At 42.5% G+C, this 19433-nt stretch overlaps 1 protein-coding gene across 1 annotated transcript; it reads right to left on the bottom strand.

Annotated features, from left to right (window-relative positions):
• Positions 1–3358: 3358 nt before the first annotated feature.
• On the bottom strand, positions 3359–19200 carry LOC136430382 (prolactin-releasing peptide receptor-like). Its single transcript, XM_066420926.1, has 7 exons — positions 18836–19200; positions 16332–16574; positions 8525–8683; positions 8038–8238; positions 7577–7777; positions 6755–6873; positions 3359–6487 (listed from the first exon to the last, which is right to left on the bottom strand). Exons 1-7 carry the CDS (start codon positions 18914–18916, stop codon positions 6409–6411), a joined length of 1083 nt encoding a protein of 360 aa, XP_066277023.1. The 5' UTR covers positions 18917–19200; the 3' UTR covers positions 3359–6408.
• Positions 19201–19433: the final 233 nt, after the last annotated feature.

The following is a 19433-nucleotide window of genomic DNA, read 5'->3' on the forward strand; positions in this document are numbered from 1 at the left end:
CCATCTGCTGCCACCTTATTTATCATGTTGATACACAGACCACACAGCTCCAGTTATGTGTCAGATCGGATGAAAGCATTCATCAATGACGAGCGATGTTGATATCTGAAAGCAACATGAAAACCACCGTTTTTCATTTTCAAGTCATCCAAATTTAATCTTCAAAACTGCATATCACCAAGGAGTATTTTAACCTCCTTGATATCACTAACGTTACAGCAAGGAGGTTCTATTTTAACCTCCTTGGTTACAGAGGAAGCTGTCATTCTTTAACTACTCGTTGTGGCTGTAAAGATCTTGTAAACATTCTAAAATCTCTGGATGTTTATATTGTAAAGAGGGGGAATTTCGGGCAAGGAATCGACAATAAGGATGGCAGAAAGGGAGAACCTTTCCGGCTTTCTTAGCCTAATACGAACGGAATTTAACCGGTTAAATTGCGTTCATATTAGGCTAAGAAAGCCAGTTTAATTCATTCAACCGGTTACGATAGGCTTAGTATGAATGGGGTCTCGGGAGACCCATCTCCATCAGACCCCCAGGAGACTCATCTCTCCCAGACACCGAGACCCATCTCTACCAGACCCCCGGGACACCCCTTTGTTCTAGACCCACTGTTCTCCACCAGGTGACACTAAGACATTTGGCAGAAAAAATTACCATTCACATGGGTGGTGGTTCTAACGCCCCCCCCCCCGAATTGTTCTGCCGGTCACATTTGCTTAAGCTCCACATCACAAGTGCCGTCAATATTGCAACCATAAATATCAAAGCATCGTTGCTGAAGCGAAATGACTTCCACAAACTAAGTGAAGGGATCAACTGATGATTGTCCATGGGTAAAAAAAAATCTCAGCATCGGAGCAACGGCAGCTCTAACGGCAATGACACGTGCTTCCTGGGACAAATAGTCGATTCGGTCGATCATGCAGAACATCGCTGTTCTATACTGTTGACAAAGGATTGAAGATGGATTGCTGGCGACAAATTGAAACCATATATAAAACAGAAGCGCACTTCTTGTACATGAGTGCTGCATCTGTATATGCAGCTTGGACAGGGTTACCATATTGCATTCCTTTGGGGTAGAGATAAAACTACAGTCACGAATTATTACCTAGGATATACATGTAGGATCCCCGGCAACATTCATCAGTGGCTGTATCAGTTCGTTCATTTGTAACTTCGCGAAGGAGGTTCACCTCCTGAAGGAGTGTTGTAGTCACTCCTGTGTCCGTACGTTGGCAGCTATGACTCACGGTCCCTTTGCTGCACTCGTATGTAGTTTGACATGTGCATGTCGTCTGCTAGTATGCGTTTTTTTTACACCGCAGCATTTTTAGGTTACCCCTATCTTCATGTAATTGTGGGACAGTTCATTAATATCGTTGGCTGACATTTCAATAATTGATCTGAAAAGATATGATTCCGTAGTGCAAATAGATAATAGTAAATAACGGGAAGTTCACTGTTGTTGCGGCATTTGGAAGATAAATAAAGCTTAACATTACTAGATATTAATCATGCAAATTAGGACCTCATTTACGTAGTTTATGAGCTTTGACAACGTGTTACTGTCTGAGTCTGTGTCTTCGCACCAATAAATGAAGATTCTTTTGATGGATTTGTCTGAAATTTGACATGTCGGTAGTTAAAAAGGGTATCAAACACCTTAGCTGCATAGCAAACGCCACAATTACTTCACGGAGGATTGTGTTCTATGGACTCTTGTTTTCTTGTTGTGGATAATACTAGTAAAACCCTTCAAACATCTGACTCTGAGTAAATTTTCCTGTTTTCTACTGATCGGTAGGGTACGGTCGGTAGAAGACCTTCTACTAGGAGACTTAACCGAAAATGACCAACTTGCTGGAGATGTAGGGGTGAGGTCTGAAGACCTAGTAGAGCTCCTAATGGCGGACTGTGTCGTCTGGCAGGAGAGAGCAGCCTTAGTCCGGACAGGCCGCCCGACATGATGATGAAACTGGAAATAGTTTTAGCCGAATGCTAATGCGAATTCCTTGAAGCATAAGGCTTATGTTTGTCCGTCTATAATTCCTCCCAACTGAGTTTGGCTGATGTTTTGATGTTTTCTGAGACGAATGTTGAATGTACCGAAGTTATCCGCCATCAACCAATGCAACAGCCAGGTCTACGCGTCGTGACTTTAGTATCTCAACTACGCATCATTCGGTCTGGTTGATATCATTAGACAGGTTTGGCTCTATGGGGAGTGGAATGATGAAGACCCTGGTGATGTAAGCTGGTGATATATGATCAGCACGCTCGCCCGATCAGACCTGCCGCGTGTAAACTAATAGCGCAGGCAGCAGTAACGTAATTTTCGCGGTTTCTTGGCGCCAATTTCACTTCAGCGTTGACTTCAAACGGGACATAAACCTTTGGCGTGTTCTCAGAACGCCAATTTAGAAACGTCTCCTGGGGCTGGAACTGCGCGGGGGTATTTGTTGATAACATGAAGGCATTTCTAGTGGACAAAGTGATTGTGTAACAACATCTAAAGAACCCCGACATCAGAGACAAACCACATTGGCTGATATCGTGGCGACAGGTGCTGTTGTGTTTGGATCCTTGGGTGACGAAAGCTTGTTTTTGGTATTTTGAGTATCTGGATGTTGTAAGCGAGGTCTAGGCAATTCGATACTAATCTGAGAATGAATTTAAGATGTATCTGCAAAATGTAATTCGCATGTCAGTAGTAAGAGACAACAATCGTAGACGGAAAAACGTGAAATAGAAAAGTTACAGTGACATTACTTTGGTTCTTTATCTCTTCATTTCTAACAAATAACAACAATTGGTTATTTTGTCTGAAATTTCTTGTGTGCTTATGAGTACTTGTTTGCAATTGGTCTTCAATGCAGTACTTTGCCATAAACCTTCGTCCGATAAGTCTTGATCATGATACTTGAGTGCGCTACCACCGCGTATTGTTTGTCCTGTGCTAAGATAAAGAACAACATATAACCAGCGTAACCTCATGGTCATTGCGCCGCGGAAAACGTCAATTATAGACTCCAGTCTGTCCATGGCACGGGAGAAATGAAAGAGACGGCAATCTAAAAATCGATATAACTTGATTTATCTGTAAGCTACTTTGCACAACTTTAGAGGGTCTTCCAACTATTTCGGTCAGTATTGGAGCAACGCCAAATATCGATTTGGGGAGTTTGCCAAGGCCTGTACTACTCAAACCTTTATGGAAGTTTCCTTCATAGTTAAGGGCAGGCTTAGATAACGTTATTAGGCACGTTGTAAAGTCCCGGGAGGGGGGTCTTTTAGACATCATTCATGTTACACAAGAAATCACGCACTGAGCGTTCAAACGAAATTTGCACAACATAGATACTCTATTCAAGACCATATCATTCTTATCAAATCTTTGTCATCAGCTCTTATGTACATTTCTGGCAACTGAAGAACTGCCTATCTCTACCTTTTTCATATATCAGTGATATGCATCTTGGGTATTATTGAAGATCTGATAAATGGCAGCTCTTCACACAGACATCACTGTTACATCTGGGCAAACATCACCACCGGGCACAGGGCAACTCCATTGTCATTTGGACGAACGTCAAGCTAACATTACACAGCTGACTTACTCTATTAAACAACGTGATGCTATTCAAGGGCCGACTAGCATGAGTCAAGAGTGCATGTGTAAATACAGGTACTTTATTACAAGAATTCGTGGGAATATTTTTCTTCTGTATTTTTCCTGACGTCTTTATTTTGTAACTTCTGTTATCCTCGTGAAATCTAATATATTTTCGCACACCCTTCAGATACATCCTAATCGGTCCCTTTCGATAAGAAATGTCCAACACACAACATGGATGCAGGCCATACGACTCTCTTAATGTCAGGAAAAACAACTACCCTGTCCACATACTGAGACGACGTGACTACAGCTACAGCTTCTTTATATCTACAGAATACTGAGATCGGAACGGGAGATGCAGAATCTGGACAGAAAGGCTATTTTACATGAATCTTGATTAGGTGGATGTGCTGCCGAAAAGCTTCTTATCCAGTTGTGGATTTTGGTACGAACAAAGCGGCAGGTACAATATACAAAGTTATTGATGAATGTGAGATGTTTGAATATTAGTGATACATATTGCATCTGTACAGCACTTCAACATCAAACAGACACGTATCTCACTCACTACATGCACTTTGATATCTTCACCCATACACAAAGTAAGCTGTATCAATATGACAATAACATATTCGTTTTAGTACACTTTTACACTATATAGTAATCATTTGATATGTACATAAACATCTATACATGATCATGAACGTCCTTCGCAGTGCAATTTACCTTAAATTTCAACAGAGATATGAACTATGGCACAACATTATTCTGTGATCTTTATACTATTAGGTAACCAATCTAGCTGGTGTGCTATCTCGAAAGGCGGTTTTACCGGCTATATAGATACAGATACAATGTCATATTAAGATGTAGTCAATTCCGATTAGAATGAACGGCGAAGTATTTTACAGTTTAGGTAGTGTTTCTCCTTGCAGTTATATATCACGGACACAAATATTGTTATTCAGAACTCAATGTAACGTTGTAACGTTACTTATAAAACAAACTTTAACATTCATAGATTACATCAGCAACCTTTTGAGAAACAGTTAATATTGTTGACACTAACCGAAATACTGATGTCACTGTTCAATCACTGAAAATAGGACAGCCACTTTGTACTTAGAAAACCTTATATGTACAGGATTACGCGTGACATCTCTCACTCGAGATCATGAGACGCTAAACAAAAACAAAAAGGAAAACGAATCTTTTCAAGAAGGCAAGTTACAAAAATAATTGTCCGCAGAATTTACCCTCAGCTTCAAAGACATCGCAACTGTGAATCATCAATATTGGATTTGAAGGGAAGAGTGAGTACCGTGTGGAAAATTCTTACAATCGAGTCCTCTTAAGGTTTCATTGTCTCCAGAGATGACATCGCTGATGTCCTCGTTCAAGGTTCAAGGTTTCATTCATGAGTTTTTTTGCCCCATACGCTTACATGTTACAATACGTGTTTGACAAGGGCGCGTTCGGAATGAAGTTATAGGAAATGCACCATATTCATTCTATGTTGAGCACATTTACCCTAGATCATGTGAAAAATTGCCAAGTACCAGTAGAAATTCAATTACTAGTACTTTTTATGGCAATTACAAACTGCAATAAGCTATACCCACAAAAGGCACTGTAGCTGTAAGCGCACGACCGCATCACTCAAAATGCAAGGCTGTGCACGTTCGACCTCGGGCGTGGCCGCCGAACTTTACCTGCCAATTTCTTCAGTTACAAACAAGCTTTCATCAGTTTGACACTTGAGATCAGTTGGGCTGGCTAAAATGGAATTTCCCACCGATATAAACACACGTCCATGCAACTGTTTATTTTTTTGAAGGGGGGGGGGGTAAGGACTCTATGACCTAAAAGCAAATAAGGTTTAAGGTGGATAGGCACTGCACTGAGGAGTCACAAATAAACTTCTCTGTCGTATAATTGCACGATGCGTCGTTGTCATTAACGGAGAGGACAGACATGATAAAAAGACGACAACAAGAAAACAAAAAATTAGAAATTAACCTCACCTCTCATTGTCGTGTCGGGAAATTGCCAACCACGATGCAACAATCGAAACTGTGTCCGTGTCATTAAGTTACGATACCAGGTAGCTCTTAGCATCTGACGCTTCAACACCTCGAGTTTAACTTGAACTCGATCATGTGTTGTACCGAGATTATCAACCTAGAATGGCTTCTTCTGCATTTTCTTCTAATGTAAATAGGACACAAGAGAATTTGCAGTTGTATGGCTGAGATGCTGACTGATTCTCCCACCAGCCCAAGCATTTTTGTGTTTATCAGTGACAACCTTATGCCGATTCCAATTCATGCCATATCGTTAACCAAAGACTAGGTTTTGATGTTTACGGAATGTCAAATTTTGCGTATGCTTACAATTCTTATTGGTGCCCAGTTCAACTTGTTACTTTGTGTACGTTTTCTGTGGGCGTTCTCTGGCGGTTATCAGGATGTCTGTGACTTTGCGAGAATAACGCCCGCCTGCTATGGGAGATTTGGATAACGTCCTCAAGGAAATTGGTTGATATCTAATCTCCAAGAAAATCTATCGATGGTGAAGACCGTATCCAACTGGCAAAAGCAGTTTTAATCGCCACCGATTAAAACACCTTTTACCAGTTGAATACGGTCTTCATGATCCCCACCGATAGATCTGCTTGGAGATTAGTTGATATCCAGGATATGAGGCCAAGCGTTGGTCATGTGACTGGAACATCGGGGCTTTCACAGATATGTGATGGAGGTGTTCACGTTTGTCACATCTAGTCAGCTGGGACCTTGCGAGGCGACAGTGTCCGGGCCGCATGGCTCCAAGGGATGCACCTGGTTCTGTTCCTGGTTTCGCCTAGAGGTAAGGAATCACTTGGTCATAAGATGAACACCATAGGTGCACATCCATAAACCTATCACAACCACCGCATGGTTGACGCAGAAAACTATAAAATTGTTGCGCTGAGGTCTCAGTTGAAAAAAAACACACACATGCAGTAATCTTTTTATCCTTTGCACTCGATAAGTACTCCTTTGCACTCGATAAGAATGGCAAGGATTTCTATTGATGTTTTGATGCCCGGCTGTATTCACGCCTAGGGCAGGAAGACACGATACTTACAGGTATCTGTAGGTCTTGAGGAAGGTTTTGCGCAGGTGCTTGCGGAAGGAGTCGTGTTTCCAGGCGTACAGGAACGGGTTGACGCAGGACGACAGCATGGCGAACCACAGGCACAACAGCTGGCAACAGGGAAGTTCAGAAAAACTTTTAGAATCTGCTCTACAATGATTATCTTCCTCTATCAGCTATGCCGTCATCTGGGTAGTTGTGTCGTGTTAAGTGATTGTTGATGCCAGGAAACATTCTCTATACCGGTGTGAATGAGCCAAAGTGAACACCTTTCATAGCTGAGTGAAGGATAACAAAACAGATTTGCTTTTGTGATCTACAGGCTACAGCCCATCTACACCCTGTGTGATCTATGAGAAGCAATTTCCGTTTCCCCGTGGAAATGCCCATCTCGGAGTGAACACAAGTGTAAAAGGCTCGGGATTTTGGAGATGATGAAATATTTCACTATCTTCCGTCAATTCTAACGCAAAGCCGTCTGTCGGAGTGGCAGTTGACATATCAGATGCTTTTCGTAAATGGCATATGCCATATCCATTTTTCATACTTTGTGGAGACTCACAAGTCGATTTTTCATAATTTGCCTAGACTATGAAACATTTTCGTATTAAAGGATGCTATTGATTGACTAGGCCCTACTACAACTTCATCAATAGCCTTGCAAAGTGCCCACGATAGCTTATTCTTACCAAATCTATAAAGAATAAGGTTAATCCACATTCAGTATGGTTAGATGTGGTCTGATCCATTAGCTGGTTTTATCATGAGGCTTTTTGTGAGGATCAGCGCTAATGAACCGAGTACGAACAGTACCTGGATCAGGTTGTAGTACTTCTCGTGGATGAGGTCGATGTTGATGTCATTGATGACGTTGAAGATGTTGATGGGGAACCAGCAGATGGCGAAGGCGACCACCACGCTCATCATGAGGCGGTTCGTTCTGCGTTTGCGCCGGTTCTGCTCCTCCTGCTGACGCTCGGTCATAGATCCGGGCATCACTCGGTTGCGCAGTTTCTGTAGTGACGTAGGTACATGTATTTCAGTTCCTGCTTTAATCAGTGCATTACATTGAATAAAAGAGCTAGTGTCATTGTCAATCTGAATTTTGATTCCTACATCCATCGAAAGCAAGTGCTTAGCTGGAAACACGTGGTTGATCGAGTAATAAATACAGCTAAATACGACGTTACATCATGCATTCAAATCTTTTACAACATTTGGCCATATTTTGGTGAAAATGCGCATTTTGACGCTAAACAAGGTAAAGCTCTCACGTGTCCGATCTTGGCGTATGCGGCGGAGATCATGAGCAGGGGCAGCCAGTACTGCACCACCCACATGGTGTTGGTGTAGATCATCTGCTGCTTCTTCTCGTCCCATGTCTCCTTGCACACGTAGAAGTCCAGGCCGATCTCAGTGAAGTCCAGATAGTGGGTGTTGAGGCCAACAGGCAGCGATAGGCCAACCGCTACCACCTAGAGAGAACACAAAGTAACGATTAGTGTGGCGTTTGTGTTAGTTTAGCGATCCGTTGACTGCATGATCTATTGGCAGTCTACAATCTAAAGAACCAGATCCAGAGCGTTGAGAAAGGCAGTCGTTATATACTGTGGCTATCTCTTTTCCTGTTGTGCTATATATAGCTAATTTTACTATTACTATATTTTCTCTGTCATTGTTTCCATTTCTTAGAAAAACGGGCGTAATCATTATGAATCAAGGAGACAAAGATGTGAAGTTCGGCGCAAATGACGGAATTACCCAGATCAGTCCGATGATGGTGGCGCAGGTCCGCATCGACATCCGGGGCTTGAAGGGGTACATGATGACGTAGTAGCGGTCGATAGCAATGGCGGTTAGCGTCATGATTGACAGGTAGACCGACGTGGGTTGGAGGGAGAAGACCAGGTAGCACATCACCTACGGAATAACAGAATGGTTTTCAAAAACGTTGCTCTCATGAAATCTGTGCCAACAGACAAGAGAAAGGAAATGGTGTAGAGGTGTTCAGTGTCTGCTTATTTCTGTGGAGTGAAGCACCATGATGTGGCCAACTTGTTTGCCGTTTGAAAAGCACAACGTCATCATTCAGCAAGAATCCAGCTTACAAGTCGGAAACCACGGGCACCAGTTTCTTACAACAGACCATCATTCACTTGATGAATTCAACTAGGGACGACGGGTGACGTTGATACATGCCGTTTCGGCATATCATCAAGAGAGCATAACAGCAGGCAAAATGTTGGCATGTTATCTTGCGATACCAGAGAAAAAGACAATTCATCAGGAAGAGATGAAAGGTACAAACTACTCTTTGAACCACGGCCGTCACTTTCATCTATTGCTTTATTGTAAGCTTCTAAGGCTCAGCACATTGTACTATTCCCGTGTGATTGATATCAACTACAATTGGGATTTACATTTATGGCTAGTGTTTTGCAAAGAGAGGTAATGATTAAGTTTACATTACGATTCGTTTCATTACGATGCATGAAAGGAATCCAACAGCCCTTTCAATGTAGAATCATCAGTAGAATCATAACTTACATATCTCTCAATTCTTTCTTACATATGTAACACGAGATTGATATCTATGTGAATGCCACTAACACGGTATCAGATGGGCACGACGGTTAGACGCATAGACATGGATGCATCATTACCTTCGCCGAGAAGGTTATGCAGAGGGTAGCGTTTGTGTGTATGTATGTATGTAATGTACAGCATAACTCGAGAAGGCTTGGATGGATTGTCTTGATATTTGGTAGGTGGGTAGGTCTTGATGAGACTAGGAAATGATTAGATTTTGGGTCCCCTAGCGGCTTGTTATGGTACTGCAGCGGAACTTCCTGTTTTGATATCTCGTGTTCTGGACATGCTATGGAACTGATTTTTGAGTGGTAGATAGCTCTTTGGACAGAGAGTAAGTGGTATGGGTTTGGACCCCCTAGCGGCATTTTTGGAACTGCAGGAGCAGGTTTTGCATCTGACTTTGAAAGGGAATAACTCAAGAAGGGCTTGTTGTTTTTCTATTCAGTCAAAACCCCCATGCGCTAATAACAGTACTATATATGCACAGAATGACTGATGTGAGTTTTATATGATTAATGTCACTAATACACCAGTCGGTTTATCTTCTTTTCACCAGAAACACGCTTCAAAAATTTATCGGGTTTCGTAAGACGTTGCAACATAATTTAAGAGTCGTAACTACCAAATGGTTCAAGCGTATGGCATCACTTTATACAGAATACCCATGGAAATGGCACTTACAAGTAAGACTCAATGGTAGGTATTGAGAGTAAATGCGCTGCGTATGGCAAGATGATGAGAGAAAATTGCCAGAGAGACAAACAAAACACCACAAAAATGACGCACAGGATAAGCCTGCGACGTTCTGAGATCAATGAAGTTTCACGGTCAGGATGCGATTTTCTAGTCCATACGCCTGACAATGATAACATGCTTCTGGCATCGGTAACGTTAGCATCTCCGTCAGAGATCTTGGTTTGGTCCTTTTGCTTCAAAATCTCTCAAAATCCCCTAGGCATAGTTCACTGATGCCAGCATGATCTCCTTCATACACGTACACGTACAACCGTCCTGCTGTCCCCGACCCGAGGTACAAGTCTGCACAATATCTGGGAATATCTTTTAAGATTATTTTGATCAGATTACATGGCTTTTCTGGGACGAAGGATGTTTAGGTACATGCAGTTGTACATGAAACTGCCGTTGGACCAGACAAAACATATCATTGTGGTGTTCATATCATGTGAGGTCCAGAGGAAAACAAAACTGTAACGTTGGGTAACCTAAATTCGTGGGGTACTTAAAGTCGGGATTTTTCGAAAACGGGGTATTTAGGGATATGTGCTAGATGCAACATCAGTAATACCGCTAGAAATGCAAACTTGACAGACTAACGCATTCAGAACACTGTCTGAAAAGCTTCGATAACCATGCATTAGAAGTTGGCGACGGCAAAACCTCTCCGTCCCTTATTGTCACAGTCTGAGGGCTTCGTGGGAGACTCACACTGCACGGTTGTTCGCTGGTTTATAAGACAAATGTCACATCTCCTGCCTGCTAAACACAATTATTTACAAGACAACTAATTAGAATCTCTTTTGCTAACCTACAACTGGACTCTAAGTGTGATCAATTATCAAAACTCCTCTCTGTTGCTACAACCTACGGCACGTGTATTTTCCCGCCGCCATATTGTTAACCAGAATCCTGTTGTCAAGCAGACGACAAAGGTTTGTGAGGAACACTTTTTTGTCTAAATGCTGCGTGTGATAGTGGACTGAGGAAGATATTTTCCTCAAAGTTTGCTCCTAACACAACAAGGAACACATGGACATAGTAGTATTACCATTGCTACGGCATCCAGCTAACTTACCATGAATAATGTAACGTTACACGTTGCCCGATGATGACGATGGGCCGACTTTGAGTGAAGTTCGCTACCGACTCAACACACGGGTTGTTCCCGAACTGGCCTGATGTGTGCGGTACGGCCGTTTTTTCGTGTATTTTTTTTACTTGGACACGTCTATATCCATAGCACTCTCCTCAAGCCAAGGATGGAACGAATAGCTGCTGTATAAAATGTGATTAGCGGTAAGATATTCAAGACAAATCTTCTCTCCCGAATTAATGTGCCCCCCTGTCCGACAACACTGTCATTGTGCGTGCGGCGGACGGTAGTTTCAAGTTGAAATATTATGGTGTCAGCACGACTAGAGACAAAATCTACCATATATATGATTAGTGCAAAGATAGTACATGATACTGACAGAATTATAGAAAAAAAGGATGGTTTATTGTTCTGCTAGATTGATTTCAGTCAACCATTATCGGAAAAATCCCGAATTTAGGTTACCCAACGTTACAAATGCATCGACGCCCAAGAAATAATCAGTAATACAAATCTGGCACCAACAAACAGTAACCATAGAAGTTAACATGTAACGTTACCATGTAGAATACAACTGGCTATGTTAAGACCTTGATAAACGACTCGTTTAACCTAACTTTTTACGGCCATACTCTCCAGGTTACACCCCGAGTATGACGTGTTTTGAGAAAGACTGCCAGGGAAAGTAACGCACGTCATGAATACATTATACGCCTTTCAGAGAGAAGGAATCTAGACAGATGGCCAACACTGCCACATCTAAAGGCCCATGACCAATGCACACCCTAAGGCCTAGAACACATTAAGTCCCACAAAATCCTAGCAAAGGCAAGCCCATGGTCATTATGCCTTATCTCCATCCGGCAGAAAAGCAAGAGGTCTTTGTCTACAAGCTGGAACATGTGTGTGTGTGTGTGGATAGCACGCCTTTCCCCGGCCTGCCGCGGCCACTAGTGTGGCATTACGGACGGATCAATGGTCGTCATGTGAAATGTCCCGCGTTCAAGATAGTACATGCCCATGCCGGGAGTTTGTCCAATAACATAGTCAGACAGTAATCCTTTGACACGGATAAAGTGTGATGGGATCTCCTCACGGAACTCTCGATGTGTTTTGGGAAGCCTGCTTCTGCAAGCAGGGCGTGGGTGGGTGTGCATAGAGGCTTTTAGTATCCAGCCAAAGTGACATACAATGCAAATCGGCTATAGTTTTTGCATTAATTTACAATTTTCTCTTAACACATATTGACAGGAACAGAATATCATTACATTTGGGCTGTCAACAGTCCCTAGTGGTCGGAGAAAAATTCCCGTCGTTTTCACCCAAAATAATATTCATATGTAGAAACGTATGGCAGTGCTACAAAGACGGCCTGACGACCACCGATGTTTTACAAGACACATGATAGTAACAGTTGTAGAAATCTACAAGTGGAAGTCATAACATTTCAACGCAAATTGCCGCGTTTTCTTCATCTTGCGTCTTTTCTCATTGTTCTATCCCTTCGCATGATGAACTGCATAAGTGTGTGAGGTTGACACAGCTGTGTTCAAGTCCTTGTAGCCTTGAGTATTCGGGTGTGATTTACGTCCAAATGTCACTTCAGGAATGCTGTTGACACTCGCGCTACCCTCGCGCGGAGGCGGAAAGCTGGATGCAGAAACTCCACACGATCAATCCCGACGCCTACTCCTACGTGTTTGACGGATGATCGTGAGGAGACAAATCTACCCTACTCCTACACCTCAGCGGAGCACTTTACTGTGGGATGGATTCACGTCCGTAGGGAGAGATCAGATCTGTGTATTTATACACCATTTTACGTAAATAGTTGAGCTATGGATGAGTGACCGCGCATCGAAATGGATCTATTTTTGGTCTGTTCGACTGAAGAGACCGTCACATAGCAATCTCATCAACTTCTAAATCAAAATAATGTGGAAATTATTCTGTTATTGCATGTATCAATTTCAACTTCCGATGGTTTGTTTGGCAAAATAAGTTGTATAACTTGAGTGTAGCGCCACTTTGTCTTTGTCACTGATATCTTTCTTAATATAAAAAAAAAACTTCCGATGGTCATTGACCCAGAGAATGACATAGAGAGTTGCTTGATATATGATGAAAACATACGCATGAAAATGTCAGAGCAGGTACAGGATGATCTTCATTGGCACCAATTGTTTATCGGCAGATGCAATGCTATTACCTCTGGGCAAGGACTTTATACTTAATATAATCCTGGCGTTTCACACGGCTGTCAGCAGTTTCTTATTTTATATATTTCTTTGAGGTAAAATCAATATCTATAGCCTTACGGCAGGTTTCACGTGAAAACGCCCACCGACGCGGGCCCATGGGTACGAGTGGTCCGCGCGCTGGTTAAGGTTGGTGCACAGGAGACGCAAACCTACCCTTTACAACACGGGGTCAGCGTAAATGGGCGACATTTCCCCACTTATCCAGCGCCGCTCCTCTTGGGAAGCTATATTTGACATAAAGTTCAGCCTAAGAGCACGTAAGAAATATGAGCTTGCATTCTGTGAATGGACCATCTTGTTTGGGGAGCCTCTCATCAGGTGATGATGTCTGCCCTACAATCGACGTGACGGGAGTTTCCAACCCAACGGCCTAATGGGGTTGTTTAAGACAGGATGTTATATTTGGCTCAGCTTCAGGAAGCACAAATTTACCCAATTACCACAAGACATGCATGCAAGATATTTATGGTATAACAGGAAACAAATCTCACTACACCCCGATTGAAACGACCCTGCTCTGTTTCGCTCCCGCCGTCCCGTATACATGTAGGTATGACTGTTGCACTAGTGCCGCCAACCTAAAATGCATGAAAGGATCATCGAGTCGGTAGAGCGATGGATAATAGTGACGTAGCGACACATCCAATAGAGAAACAAACTATAAATAAATTACTGTGAATCTGTACACGTATCTCGGCTGTTTGCCGCAGATTGTATACTCGTTTGAGTCTGTTTTCATTTCATTGCTTTTTAGGTAGACTCATCGCTTTCTTCGTGTAAAAGGCACAAGTATTCAGATTGAATTAGAGGACCTTTTAGAATAGGGTTTTTCTCCAAGTCTTACCGGCAGGATAGGGAAACCCTGCACTTGATGAAACAGACGTTAAGACTCATCAAGCTGTTATGTCGATTCATAGAAATGTAAACCTTCGGTACACTGCAGGCTTCTGGTCAAATCATCTTGAGAAGGACCAGATGACTGGCCGAAAGCTTGTTGGTAAACACTTAACTTTGTGTACAGAAATAGTGTGTAAATTTATAAATATGTCGATTACCACATATGAACCTTCATACATACATGGAAACTCGCACAAATACCAAGTACGCTGGAGCGAAGCTGACGGTACGGGCTCGGGGGATAATCGCATGATGGATGCGATGTCAGTGGGATCATCACCAGGAGATCACCTACCAAGCCGCACAGGCGTTACAAATGCAGACTGGGGATTGGTTCAGCTTTAGTCGAGAGATAAGAGGATGGAACTTGAGTGATCCCAGACAGGAAGACCAATCTCCATGCAGAGCTATATCGCGAGTAAAAGGAGGAGAAAAGCAATTAGACCTCCTTGAGGTGTTCACCTGAGAACGTTTTCAATCTTCTGTAATGCAGTGGCAGGATACGCAACTCCCCGCTGGTTTCTTGAAACGGTTATTTCTTTAATCTTAGTGAGTTTGGTGGATTAAAGGCGGATCCAGAATGCATATACTCTCCACTTCTTCGCAGAGATAAATTGAATGAACCGTTTTCAATTTCTTTTCCAATAGCCTCCCATCAGTCACATTAGACACAATAGATGGAAAGTAATGCGCATTTCGGTTCAGCGCACTGCCAGCAGGGGATGCCAGCAATTCACTTCAGGCAACTGCAGTACATATTGAGTACATATTGATGATCTGGGTACTTAAAGGAAGGAGGGTCGGATTTTCAGCTCTGTAGAAAATTTGGCTTGTTCCATCCTCTCTGTCAGTCAGTCTGCAAGACTATGACTTAACTGTGCAAACTATGATGGCATGGCACAGTACCATGCAACAGCTGGTAAACCCGATACAAAATTTCCAGAAATCTATTCAGGTATACTATTGGTTCGAATCAATATTGATTTAATACCATCAACTAGCATAGCATTATATATCGTTGCAGATATACCCCCTGCTATCATCGAACAATACCCACGTGGAGTTGACGTTCTTGTGTACTGAAGAAGTTTGTTTTTATTTAGTCATAAAACTACATCTATCTCCTTGGCAGATTTTTTTCAGGCACTTCTTTTTAGTTGCTTACTTCTTTGGAGGCACCCCGCTATTTGTGATTTGTTGGTTTATCCGTTTATCAGACTTTCACATTAAGTGTTGTCACCACGGGTGTTGATTGCAACATAAACTCTAAACATTCATTTCTCGGTCCTAAATTGATAAGACAGAATAACAACGTCGTGGTAACAATTGGTGATCGAAATTCTTTCAGCACACGTTTCGTAGACAACAAATAAACCACTGTCACGGCTCAAGGCTGGGAGTTGTAATTGGCCAGTTAGTACGACTGATTCTGTCGGGATGAAATACGTCTCAACACGTTAAGCGTCGGCGTTGCTCGCCCTTTACCTCCCCTGCCGTCGTGATCCTCGCTAAGCTGTGAATGAATGTGTCGGTACTGTGACAACTTAAAAGGTTATTTCATTCCAAGCTATACAGCATTGGTAATGCGTGGAATGGATCCCGTTGAATCATGCGCACCTTTTTGTCTGGGGCTATAACGTGTATATTTAGCTGCCGATATTAGAACCAGGCAAATTAAATTTGCGAGAATCTCAGTTCTGTGCAGCACTTGGAATGGTCTCCTAGCGACGATAACGTCATATCCTGCGCACAAGGCTCCGAGATAAATGACGGGACTTGACGGGTATTTAGGTATGGCATTAAATACAGTTACTACAGAAGACGTTCATTTACTCGTCTTAAAAATGTGCAACCGTCGCCGATGAGCGTGGTCTTTTAAGAAACTGTAAAATGCATTGTGACTGTGACGTAAGGGAAAGCACTGACTTTAATTTGTGTAACTTTTCACAAGTCATGGATTGACCATGATTGCACACATAGTACTGACCTCTCCAAAGTACCAGCTGTGCTCCAGTGAGTAGGCCAGGGTGAAGGGGATGCACATCACACAGGTGGCGATGTCTGACACAGCCAGGTTACAGATGAAGACGTTCGTCACACTGCGCATGCTCTTGTTGCGGAGGATGACGTAGGTGAGCAGCACGTTTCCGACGACCCCGACGAGCACGATGGCGCCGAACATGGGGATGAGCAGGGGGCTGAGACTCTGGGCCAGCAGCACGCCGGGGTACTGGGGACGGAACGTGTGAATCAGCACAGATGTTCATAGTACATAGTTACATATGTTTACACCTGATAAAATCTCCCGACGTTTATTCATTTAATTTACAGTTTGATGTTAGACATTGTTTCTTCTTTTATCATTTGTACAATAAGAATTTCTGTATTTGGTTTCTAATTCCTCGTACAATACGTTATACTTTGTCTTGTTTCTAGATTTGAATAGTACTAGTTGTTTGAATTTAAGTTAGATTTGTTAAATGTAATACGCCTAATGTACGCAATTCAGCATCCTTTTCTGAGGACGCTGCCATGTTCTTCAGCGATGAATGAATGATCGAATCAATAAATTTACTATATAACCTATATAACTTAAAGCCGTGCAACTAAAGCCGTGTCCGCACAGCGTCGGTCACAGCTGAAGTCATGTTCACTTCAGTGACTCATGCGACACATACAGACACGATGCAAGATACATGTAGTTGAACCCCCAAATTCCTTCTAGAGGTAACGTATCTTATCCTACAACGTTTTGATACCATAACAGGTATATTCAATATCAAAAGTGTAATTTTGAGTTGAAAAGGTGACGTTCTTCATGTTGGCAGTCCAGGCGAGCCTAGATGCTCGCAACTCCAAAGCCGACAGGATGGCGACGCGTGCGTGGGAGACTCAAAAGTCCCAATTCACTCAAAATTGCATAAAAGTAAATCTCTATATAAAGATAAATCTCTATGTAGAAATAAATCTCCGAGACATCAAAACAATGCTGTAACGGTATGATCCTCGTCATACAAAATACCCACTCACCTAACTTGCCAGCTCTTTCGCAATCGTGAGACTTTATTACTTATGTATTTATATCATATATTAGCATATTTATTTAGTACTGAATTTGTTTTACCCGTAAAACCCTGTTAATCCAAAAACATGTTCATGAATCTTCTTCTGGTAAAACAAAGGGCTAACACCCCCTCCAGCTCTTTTTTACCAGAGGGTAATTCATGAACCTTAAGCTTCTTCTGATAAAAAAATTGGCTAACTCCCTCCAGCAGTTTTTTTTATCAGAAGGTAATTCATGAATCTCCTTATGGAAAAAAGGCGAACACCCCCTCCAGCCCTTTTTTTACCAGAAGGTAAGTCATATGAATCTTCTTCTGGTCCATTCTCCTCAATCGTGGTCTTCTTCTCAGATAACAATCTGCCGACAATAACACCGGTTATCTCAAAGCGAATGTCGCAGTGTAAATTGTACTTAGATCTACGCAATGAAAACTTGGTCAGAAATGGTGATCGGAATGGTGGTCCGTTTTCTTTAGGCATTGCCTTCTTCTGTACGTCTTTCTGCGGCGTCAAAAAGCGTGCCACCAGGAGGGGGTACATAACAGATCTAGACAAGCCAAAGCCATACATCCACATGACACGAAGACATATATCAGGTTTAGTGGGCGTAAACCTGGACTTACAATTTGGCCCCGATCGAAATTTTGGTCAGAGTGTTGGATCTAATCGGGAAATGTCTTTATCCTTTTGGTAGAATTTGCCGCCCATGGTTGGATAGAACTGTTTGAGCAAAATTAAAGGCAGTCGTGATCTGTTTTTGTACTGTTTGCTGTCACTGTTTTTGTATTGTTTGCTGTCACAATGATGCCAGATCGTGATCACGTCGTCGTCGTGGCTTTGTTCTCTGTTCTGACTGTTGTAATTTCAGATATGGATCAACACCGGTACATGTATTTTGTATTCATCTCGAACATTTCTCCCGGACGGCACAGAAACCTCTCAGCCTCTGTGATAACCTTTTAGTGATAACCTTTCTTTAAGCCAGTAATTAAATGCCGACAATTCTTCTTTGTCTTCCAAACTGTAACCCCGGGTATGTAAGGTTTTAAGCCTACATACCCGGGGTTACAGTTCTGTTTTTTCCTAGAAAGCTTTTTGTCCGAGACAAATGGGCTTGCTTTGTGGAAAATTAACCATTCACATTTTCAACCATAAAGCGTGTAGATAGATATTCCCGCACCTTTCTGACAGGTTCGATTATGTGCTTTCGTGTATTTATCACCGACGGGGCGAACAACAGGTTGTTTCAAGTACAAGACTAGAGCATAGCCCATGTTGGCGGGTAAGATCATTTTAGCCATACGTGCTCAGTTTTCAGCAGTCACACAATCAAGTAAAAAGCACATTATTAAAAACATATTAAAAAAACACAACATCTTCCATTTAAATGAGCTCTACTCCCATTCCGAATGAAGTCGTATCGCTCACCTGTGGAGGGACCAAGATCCGCTCCGTCTCGTTGAAAGCTTCAGTCTCGTTCCAGTCCGTCCCGTTGATAAATTCGTCCATCTCTGACCGATCAACGCTCCCAATGGGAGGCGATGGCACGCCGAAAGGTTTCCCTCAAATGCTTTTCTTCACAGACCTAGAAGAAGAAGGAACATCGCTCTGCGTTAGCCAAAGAGTAATAATGTTTGGCGTGCGCTCTCGTCTTTATCCGTCTCTCCAAAAGTGAGCATTCCGCGGACTGGCACCAGAAGACCAAAGGGGGCGTGCCCATTAACCGTCAGGTCTGGCGTCCACCAATCAGCGACTGCACAGGTGCTGAAGTGTTTTCTTTCCATTTGGTATTTGCAAAGGCAGCCAACCGCGTACGACGTTTCAATAAAACGATTTTCCCCTCGCATGAAGACGACTTTCGAGATTCATGTTGGTTTTTTTTATACGTTTGTGGTTGTTTGTATGAATACTAATAAACCACTCGGCATGCCTGCTGCATGAAATAGCAGTAGAACTATGAGTGTGCATCTGCCGTGCTACGATGAAGACTACAACCATAGGAGAGACGGATGTACACTGTGGCCGT

This window comes from Branchiostoma lanceolatum, chromosome 3, assembly GCF_035083965.1.
Source record: "Branchiostoma lanceolatum isolate klBraLanc5 chromosome 3, klBraLanc5.hap2, whole genome shotgun sequence".
Taxonomy (NCBI): Eukaryota; Metazoa; Chordata; class Leptocardii; order Amphioxiformes; family Branchiostomatidae; genus Branchiostoma; species Branchiostoma lanceolatum.

Coding starts and splice junctions, on each gene's coding strand:
- LOC136430382 (XM_066420926.1), bottom strand. CDS start 18,916: ATGGACGAATTTATCAACGGGACGGACTGGAACGAGACTGAAGCTTTC. Junction 16,575..18,835: donor GGATCTTGGTCCCTCCACAG/GTGAGCGATACG, acceptor TTCCGTCCCCAG/TACCCCGGCGTGCTGCTGGC. Junction 7,778..8,037: donor CATACGCCAAGATCGGACAC/GTGAGAGCTTTA, acceptor ACGTCACTACAG/AAACTGCGCAACCGAGTGAT.